This window comes from Onychomys torridus, chromosome X (genome assembly GCF_903995425.1).
Source record: "Onychomys torridus chromosome X, mOncTor1.1, whole genome shotgun sequence".
NCBI classification, from domain to species: Eukaryota; Metazoa; Chordata; class Mammalia; order Rodentia; family Cricetidae; genus Onychomys; species Onychomys torridus.
Genome location: NC_050466.1, coordinates 13318972 through 13328503, shown reverse-complemented (window position 1 = coordinate 13328503; position 9532 = coordinate 13318972). Strand labels below are relative to the sequence as shown.

At 46.4% G+C, this 9532-nt stretch overlaps 1 protein-coding gene across 2 annotated transcripts; it reads left to right on the top strand.

The window, feature by feature from the left end:
• The first annotated feature begins 1465 nt into the window (after positions 1-1465).
• On the top strand, positions 1466-8433 carry LOC118573796 (complement factor properdin). Of its 2 annotated transcripts, XM_036174195.1 has the most exons (9): positions 1466-2932; positions 3020-3170; positions 4541-4716; positions 5131-5301; positions 5429-5620; positions 5845-6018; positions 6244-6435; positions 6578-6689; positions 8203-8433. In XM_036174195.1, the coding sequence occupies exons 1-9, from the start codon at positions 2860-2862 to the stop codon at positions 8366-8368; spliced, it is 1407 nt and encodes a 468-aa protein (XP_036030088.1). In that variant the 5' UTR covers positions 1466-2859; the 3' UTR covers positions 8369-8433. The 2 variants fall into 2 exon arrangements, with proteins under 2 accessions (XP_036030088.1, XP_036030087.1); XM_036174194.1 differs by having other exon boundaries at positions 1466-3170.
• Positions 8434-9532: the final 1099 nt, after the last annotated feature.

Sequence of the window (9532 nt, the reverse complement as noted above, 5' to 3'; positions counted from 1 at the left end):
CATCGAAGGAAGTCAGGGCAGGAACCTGGAGGCAGGAGCTGATGCAGAGGCCATGGAAGGGTGTTGTTTACTGACTTGCTTCCCATGGCTTGCTCAACCTGCTTTCTTATAGAACCAAGGACCACCAGCCCAGGAGTGGCACCACCCACCATCGGCTGGACCCTCCCCCATTGATCACTAATTGAGAAAATGCCTTACAACTGGGTCTCATGAAGGCTTTTCCTCAATTGAGGCTCCTTCCTCTCTGATGACTCTAGCTTGTGTCAAGTTGGCACACAAAACCAGCCAGTACAACCCCCAAATCAAGAGCAGATCCTTGAGCGACTATTTCAACCCCTGATCAACTTATTTTATATTGATTCAATTTGTAGAGTGGTACTTATCTGTGACTGCAGGAGAACTAGAGTGTCACCTTTCTCAAGCTCCTTTTTGTGGATTATAAAGATTGTTTTTATTTACTTATTTATTTTTGTAATGCTGAAGATCAAACCCAAGGTCTATCTCGTGGTAAGTAGACAGTCTACTACTAAGCTGTATTCCCCAGGGCACAAGAATGCTGTTTTTAAAAGCAAGTTCTATCTACAATTTCAATCATTAAGGCTTGTTTTAAAAAATTAGAAAATGAAAAGGTCTATGGAGCTCAGATTTTCCTTGGGGAAAATGGGCTGAAGGTGGATCAGTCATTAACAGTGAAACAAGGCACCTGTAAAAAATTTTTCTCTAGATATGACCCACCAAGAAAACTAAAGAGGGATCAAGGACCAAAATAGTGTTTCTCCAAGTTCTTCAAATCAGCATCAGTGTCTCTTGGGAGATTGTTAGAAACGTGTTAGTGGAGCCCCATGCCACACCTGCTGAGAGAGAAATAGGTGGGACCCAGCCATCTGCAGTTGGATAGAGAAGCCCTGTTGGTGATTCTGGTATGTCCTAAGGCTAGAGAGTGATGCCATCCAACAAGGATCACAGGAAAAGATGTTTATTGCTGCTCTCCTCTTGTAGAATGTGAGTTCTTCAGAGGCTATGATTTGTATCTGTCCTGTTCTCTCTGCCTTCTAATGCTGAGAACTACTCTAACACTTAATAAATGTTCACAATTTAATAAACATAGCCAGGCACTGTTCCAAGCATTTTCATTCTCAGTCTGTGACAAATCTGACTGTGTCAGGTGCTGTAAATGTGCTTTATTTTTTCAGTACTGGGGATCAAACCCAAAATTACTCACATGCTGGGCAAATGGCATACCTCTGAGCTAAACTCCCAGCCAGCCCTTTGCTTGCTTGCTTGTTTTGGTTTTGATTTTTCGAGACAGGATTTCTCTGTGTAACTGTCCTGGCTGTCCTGGAACTCGCTTTGTAGACCAGGCTAGCTTCGAACTCAGGAATCCACCTGCCTCTGCCTCCCGAGTGCTGGGATTAAAAGTATGCTCCACCACTGTCCAGCTTGCTTGTTTATTTTTAATATTTGCTCTGTAGCCTTGAACTTCTTCTGATCCTCTTGCCTCTACCTCCCAATTGCTAAGACTACAGTTATCCATTGTTGTGCTCAATTTATATGATGCTAAGTAACAAACTGAGTGCTTCATCAATGCTAGGCTAGCACTTTACCAACTGAGCTACATCTCTGGCCACCCCAGCCTTTAAACAATTACTACACATGCCACAGTGTGCATGTGGAGGTCAGAGAACAACTTAAGGGAGTCAATTATCTCCTTTCATGTGAGCTCTAGGAATTAAACTCAGGTCATGAGGTTTTTGCAAGCACCTTCACACACTGAGCAATCTCAGCTCCACCCTGCTCTTCTTTAAATTTTATTTTTGAGACAGAATCTTACTAAATTAGCCAAGGTAGCCTTGAACTCACACTGTAGCCTAGACAAGCCTTGAACTTTCATTCTGCTTGTTTGAACCTCCAAAGTAGCTAAGATTACAAGCCTGTACATCCCAGGGCCCTGTTTGTGTGCACATTTTACAGAAAAGGAAACAGGCCTAGAGGCAAATATTATCTGCCCTAGGTATTCATAGAACATGGTCCAACTGGTTCTCTCTTCTCTACCTCTGTAGACCCTAAGGGTTTCTTCAGATGGCCCCTTTGAGCAGTGGGTATGCCTGAAACACCCTCCATCCCCGCCCACTTCTGAATCACTTCCCACACAATGCCACTTCCCTTTCTCACTTCCCTTGCATTGACCTCCCACACATACATGCTGACCACAGGAACCTCGCTTTTAGGAAAGAGGTGGGTTTTCAAGAAGGAAGATGAAGCACTTGCCCTGATGCCTTCTCCTTAACAGACTACCTAAGGAGGGCTACCCTCATTTCACCCTTCTTCAGTACCCCATTGAAGTTGATCCTGTCACTATAGTCAAGATTATGCATTTTACAGGTAAGAAATGAGCCAGCCATGGTGTGATATGCCTGTTCAAGGCAAGCCCAGTCTACAAAGCAAATGTCAGGCCTGGTATGGCCACATTATAAAACTTTTTCTTAAAAAAAAATAAGGAAAACTCAGGCTGAAAATTTAAAGTGACTTATCCAAGGTCATACACCCAGGTGGTTCTCCAGACTTTCAGGCTCCAATGCCCTTCAATGAGAATTTGTCTCATACGAATTAATTGAAAACTAAGAGGTGTCTGGGTGGAGTGGGGTATTAGGTGGCAAAGATTGGGTGTCAGAAGCAGGAACAAGGGTGACACAGGAAATGGAAAGGAAAGAGAAGAGGAGGAGGCAGAGGGCTCAAGGGAGAGGTCAGAGCTAAAGAGGTCATACCCTCCCAGTTCCTCCTGCTCTGGGTTCCTCTTTCCTGAGCAGATCAGCCCAGATTAAGCCAGGCCTCCTCTCTGTAAGAGGGTACAAAAACTTAATGCTCAAAATGCTTGCTAGAATGCAAGCCTCTCAGTCGTTCCTGCTGCTACTGCTTACCCTGCCAGCCACAGGTAAGTGGGTGAGGGCCCAGATGTCTTCCCAGGGATGCCCAGGCCAACCACACCCTGATTGTCCATTCTTCTCCCCTGATCTTACAGGTTCAGACCCTGTGCTCTGCTTTACCCAGTATGAGGAGTCCTCTGGCAAATGCAAAGGCCTGCTTGGGGGAGATATCAGTGTGGAAGACTGCTGTCTCAATGCTGCCTATGCCTTCCAAGAGCACACTGGTGGTCTCTGTCAGGCATGCAGGTTCGGGGGAACCTGGGCTGAGCTCTGTAATCCAGAACTGTACTCTCTCCCTGGAGCTTTTGAGAGTGCCCACACCCAAGTCTTCCTCATGACCATAGCTCAGAGTTTCAAAACCTTGGCACTATTGCCATTTAGAACTCTTTGTTGGGGGTATGAGTTCTGAGCATTGTTGTGTATTTTATAACATACCTGACCTTCCCCTAAGTGTTTTTAACAACTCCCTCCACTGGTTAACATTGGGAGTGGGGGTGTATCTGACTCTTTTACCTGCTTTTGGGATCCTTTTCTTCCTACTGGGTTGCCTTGCCAAGCCCTGATAGGTTTGTACCTAGTCTTGTTGTATCTTGTTATGCTGTGTTCGGTTGATATCCCTGCTCCTTTCTGAAAGGAAACAGAAGGAGTGGGTCTCGTGGGCTGGGGGGTGGAGTGGAAAGAGAGGAAACTGTAGTCGGAATATATTGTATGAGAGAATTGTTTAAAAAAGACAACCATAACTGACTCTAGGAACTGCTAAATGTCCCCTGATGGAGACAAAACCAGCCCTCGTTGAAAAGTACCACTGTCAGGACTTCCTGTAAATAATGCAGGTGGGGTGCAACTTAGATATTTTTGATGGTAGCTCCATTCTCCTAACTTATAACAGATCATACTTGAGTGCTTATTGTATATAGATCCATCGTAAGAATGGAGGACCTTAGGCAATGCCCAAACCTTTCATTGTAATGACACATTCATTGTGCAATTCCTCTGTGGCAGTTTGATCTCTGAAATAACCTCAAGTCTCCTAATCATGACGTCCAGTTTACATATGTTGAATCTTAATGTATTGTAGATCTATTTTATGACTGCTTATTATGTACTCTGGGTAACACTGTAAAATGATGGGTTTGAAGATCTTGGAAAAGCAGCTCTGGGCCCCCAGTCATGTCTCTTTCACACTAGCATGCATACCCAGTCCTGTGCAGGAGGCTAAGCATACATAGCTCTAGGATGTTTCTGAAGGGGCGTCTAAGCTCCTGTTTTTCTAAACACTTCCTGTCTGCTTGCAACTTTACAGGGTGGTAACCTATTTGGTTCTGGCAGGAGTTCTAGGCTTTTAAAAGGTCCTTACATTTGCTTATTGTGTATGGCTTAGTCCCTGGGGGATTTCCAGGGCCCTTGTCATAAAGGGAAATGAAATTTATCATACACTTACTGTATACTCATCTCTTCTATTCAGTCCCCCACTATCCCTAAGTGGTAAGTAGGTGCTCATTGATTCATCCTGTCTATTTACCCAGAACCCCTCCTGTACCAACCTGTACTCTTTAGCATCCCACATGCCATCTTGACAGTTCATACCAGGATGCAACATGGGCTCCTCTCTGTAGGTCCCCACGATGGTCACCATGGTCCTCATGGGCCCCCTGCTCGGTTACATGCTCTGAGGGGTCCCAACTGCGACACAGGCGCTGTGTGGGCAGGGGTGGGCAGTGCTCTGAGAAGGTGGCTCCTAGAACCCTTGAGTGGCAGCTACAGGCCTGTGAAGACCAGCCATGCTGTCCAGGTAAGGAAGATCAGCAATGTGGGCATGCACTCCTTATTACCCAGCTCCAGGGCCAGAAGAATCAGTTCAGAGGCCCTGAGGACAGATCTATGTGTGGCTTTAAGGAAAACTGAGGAGGCTGGGATTGCTGGAGGAAAATGCTTGGAAGTGATAACATTGACTTTAGTATGAGTAATTTGTATTGTGGGAAGGGGAGAAATTCACTTTGACTTGATTTTGGAAGAAGACAGGCCATATCTGAAGCAGAGGGACGAGTATGAAGGCAACTGCCATAGTCTAGATGAGTAATGCTGGTAGGCCAGGAATAGAAACAAGAGAACAAGAGATAGGAGGACAAAGTTAGCTTATGTGGGACACACATAAAAGGAAGGAATCCTAAGTGCCACCCCCACCTCCCATCTCTTTCTCCCACAGAAATGGGTGGTTGGTCTGAGTGGGCACCCTGGGGGCCTTGCTCTGTCACCTGCTCCAAAGGAACCCGGACCCGTCAACGAGTATGTGACCACCCTGCTCCTAAGTGTGGGGGCCACTGCCTAGGAGAGGCCCAGCAATCACAGGCCTGTGACACTCAGAAGGTCTGCCCCAGTGAGTAAGGGCAGCCACAGGACATAGAAGGGTTACCCAAAATGGAACTATTGGGTTAGAGCAGAAAACTGGCAGGGAGAAAAAACTTGAGCACTCTTGACCACAGTTCATTCCTCCACTCATACAGCACATGGGGCCTGGGCAACCTGGGGCCCCTGGAGCCCCTGCTCAGGAACCTGCCTTGGCGGAACTCAAGAACCTAAGGAGACACGAAGCCGCAAGTGTTCTGCACCAGCACCTTCCCACCAGCCCCCTGGGAAGCCCTGCTCAGGACCAGCCTATGAGCATCGGAGCTGCACTGGCCTGCCACCTTGTCCAGGTATGTAGTGATGAGGTCAGTAGCACAGAGCTAGAGCTAGTGGAGCATTGGATTTCTGGCACAGATACTGTGGCATTTGAAGAAATAGCATTCTTATACCATGTGACCACAAGCCCATCATTTGAAGACAATTTGCCTTGTATTTAGAGGTGTCAGAGAGGAATGCTGGTGTGTATGCATGATTAAGGTGGCCTGTCATTTTGCTTTCTTTCCCGTTCTAACAGTGGCTGGTGGTTGGGGGCCATGGGGCCCTGTGAGCCCCTGTTCGGTAACCTGTGGCCTGGGCCAGACCCTAGAACGACGGATATGTGATCGCCCTGTACCCCGTCATGGGGGCCTCTTCTGTGCTGGTGATGCCACTCGGACCCACATCTGTAACACAGCCATGCCTTGCCCTGGTTAGCAACTCAGGAGGCACCATTCCCATTTCTAAGCCCCCTGCCCATCCCTGCTGCCCACTTCCTGCTGCCAAAACCTTGTTCCTGCCTCTGATCCTCCTCTTCCTGCCCTCATGCCTTGATTCACCTCCCACATCTATTCACTCTCACTCCCTCTCATAGCCTTCATTCCTTCCCCTGAGGCTCTTTACTGGCTCCAAACCCCTTTACCCCTTGTCTCTACAGTAAATGGGGAGTGGGAGGCCTGGGGGAAATGGAGTCACTGCAGCCGTGTGAACATGAAGTCCATCAGCTGTGAGGAAATCCCAGGCCAGCAGTCACGCACAAGGAACTGTGGAGGCCGCAAGTTTAATGGACAGCGATGTTCTGGAAAATACCAGGATATTCGACACTGCTATGACATCCATAACTGTGTCTGTGAGTAACCCACAGACAGTACTGTAAGGGTGGGCAGCCATGGCTTAGTAATGCTAGGGATCCTATGTCCCTGAAGTCTCTTTCTCCCATTAAGATCTCCAGTTTTGACTATGACATTCTGCCCCCACCCTCCACACTGCAGTGAAAGGTTCATGGTCACAGTGGAGTACCTGGGGTCTCTGCACACCACCATGTGGACCCAACCCGACCCGTGTCCGCCAGCGCCTCTGCACACCTTTGCTTCCCAATTTTCCGTGAGTTGGGGGACATTGTATTCCTAGGAGGGGGTCATGGTGCTGAAGAATGAGAAGAGAATTGGTTACACTGAGCTTCACCACTGCATCAAAGGTGCCTGCCTTGTCAGTGCCATCTCCCAGCTTAGAGAAAAGGAGAGAAAGAATAGGAGAGGCAATTAGAGAAGACTTCATGGCCTCTGTGCTCCTTGGTTATTAATGCAGTCACTCAGCAGTGCTTCCATGCACACAGTCTTTCATGTGGCCTTCCCCACTGAACTCTTAGAGTACTTTGACTTACTAAGTCACCCGTACCTCCATTCATCCGCTCCACATTTCACTGCCCTGAGGTACTCCAAGGCCTCTTTTAGCAACAGTTGCAGATAAAAGAACCCATATCTATGGACAGAAGGGACCCAGGTGAGATGAGCTATGATAGAATCCATATAAAAATGACAGGTAAGCAGCAATGAGACTATCACTACTCCCTGGGCCTAGAAAGCTAATCAGACCTTTTTGGGCAGTTGAGGATTGGGAGAAGCATTCCTGACATCCAAATTGTGAGCATGGTCCTGGACAGAGCTGATTAGCCACCCTAGGTGTTTATTGGACACCACAGTGGCCCCGGAAATAGAAAGAGAAAAGCTACCCATCCCTTCCTCACACCACAGAGGTCAAGATTCAGTGGCCTTTTTCGCAGCTAGTGAGAGGCCTGTCACTGAGATAGGATCTCCCAGCTGTAGGCGTCACATTGGCTCCTCAAGTAGAGCTAGGGGCTATGTAGAGAAGAACCAATTGAGAAAATCTGGGTGAAAATTAATACTAGAAGAAAGAATCCTGGCAAAAATCTTCCTGAATATATAAGGTTCCATTTGGATAAAGTGGGGGAAGGTAGAGAAAAGAAAAGAGAGGGAGGAGGAAAAGAAAGAATGGTTTGGGATAAGGATTTAAGTTGAGTATGAGGAGAGAGAAGGGTGTGGAGTATTCCTGTTACTGCCATTTTTTAGATGAGGGAAACAGGCACAGGAAGTTATCTTTTCTGTTTCTTTATCAGAAATAACCCAATATCTCAGTTAGACATAGTGTTGGGTACACAGTGAGTTGTTAATCCAGGTGTGGTGGTACAAACCTGTAATCCTAACTACTTGAAAGGCTGGAGCCAAAAGGACCACATGTTCAAGACCTTCCTAGGCTACAGCATGAGTTCAAGGCTAGCCTGGGTAACATAGTGAGTCTCTTTAAATAAAAAAAAAAATAGAAAGAGATAGGTCAGTAGGAACTAAAACAAGAAGAATGCTATGCCATGGGGTATGGTGGAGCATTTGCCTAGCAAGTACAAGGCCCTAAGTTCAATCTCTAATACCACAAAAAAGGTTTTGTTATGAGACTTCCTTCTAATTCCCACATCTGGAAGGCAGAGGCAGGGGATCACTGAGTTTGAGATCAAACTCAAAAAAAAAAAAAAAAAAAGTTTTTTCAATGCATTCTTGCCTTCCCTGAGCTTCTCTCTTCTATTGCTTCCCCAACACCCCAGGCCTACAGTTTCCATGGTCGAAGGTCAGGGTGAGAAGAATGTTACCTTCTGGGGGACCCCGCGGCCACTGTGTGAGGAGCTACAGGGGCAGAAGCTGATGGTGGAAGAGAAACGGCCATGTTTACATGTGCCTGCCTGCAAAGACCCAGAGGAAGAAAAACCCTAAAATCCCTTGCTTCCATTCTGACCCCCTGATCTTCCAGACCTCAATAAAGCAGCCTTTGTAAACTATTCTAAGATTCCTTAAAGAAGGGAGGAAACCTGCCCCCTTTCCTGGACTGAATTTTCTAGAGCAAAGTAATAGTGGCCTGTTGTGAAATATTTTGTTCAATTGTGTTTGCAGCTTGGAAAGCAAGTGTCCAGACCCAGCCTGTCTTTGCCATAACTATAAGGGGGTGGGCTAGGAGACTGTTGACAGGGTGGGTTTTGTCATTGGGTGCTCACCTTGGCAGGAACTTTTTGATTGGCCCATGTGCTATTTAGTTGCTGTCTCTTACTTTATGAAGTTCCCTAGGTTCCCACCCACTCATCAGAGCCTCTCAGCTGGCAGGTCTGCCAAAGTGGTGAACTGGGTGGAATGTGACCAGAGTTGGCACCCAGCTGAGAAAACACCTGCATCCAGCATTCCTTTCGTTCAAACATGTATTCAATACTTAATGCCTACTGCATACTGACAATAGTACTGAGCATTGGAGGCACAAGGAAAAAGAAGAATCAGCTGCCCATGTCTCCACAGTAGTGGAAACAAACCCAGACACTAGTGTTTTTATAATTTGCTCATTCATTTACCATTCACTGAATGCTAAGCCCATTCATGATATAATTATGAAGGAATCATAATAGGGGTAATAGCTAACACCTAGAAAGCAAATTACTGGGAGCCAAGTACTGTCTTAAGGCTTTCCATAGTATGGATTCATTTAATCCACAATGAACCCATGAGGGTCAGTATTATCCCCCACTTTACAACAGAGATACTAGCACAGAAAAGTAATAAACTGGATGTTTTTGAAGCACTACACATGCAATAAGGTGTTAAGTATTAGGAGCAGAGTTTGTAGCTTCGTGCAGTATGTGAAGGGGACCTTTTTGTGTGGGAGGTTGGTGAGACCCAGAGTTTTGTCAGAACATGTAACATGATCCAGTTGATGGGTAAAAGTAAAGACAAGCCCATGAGAACTTGGTCATCTTGGGAAGGCTGAGTCTAAGTGAGGTTTTATAGTTGCTACTATAGAGGGTAAGAGATGTGTGCTTGCAAGAAAGTGGAACCTTAGCTCTGTATGTATGCACTGTGAGGTACACAGCTCTGTAATGTAGACTTCCAGAGCTT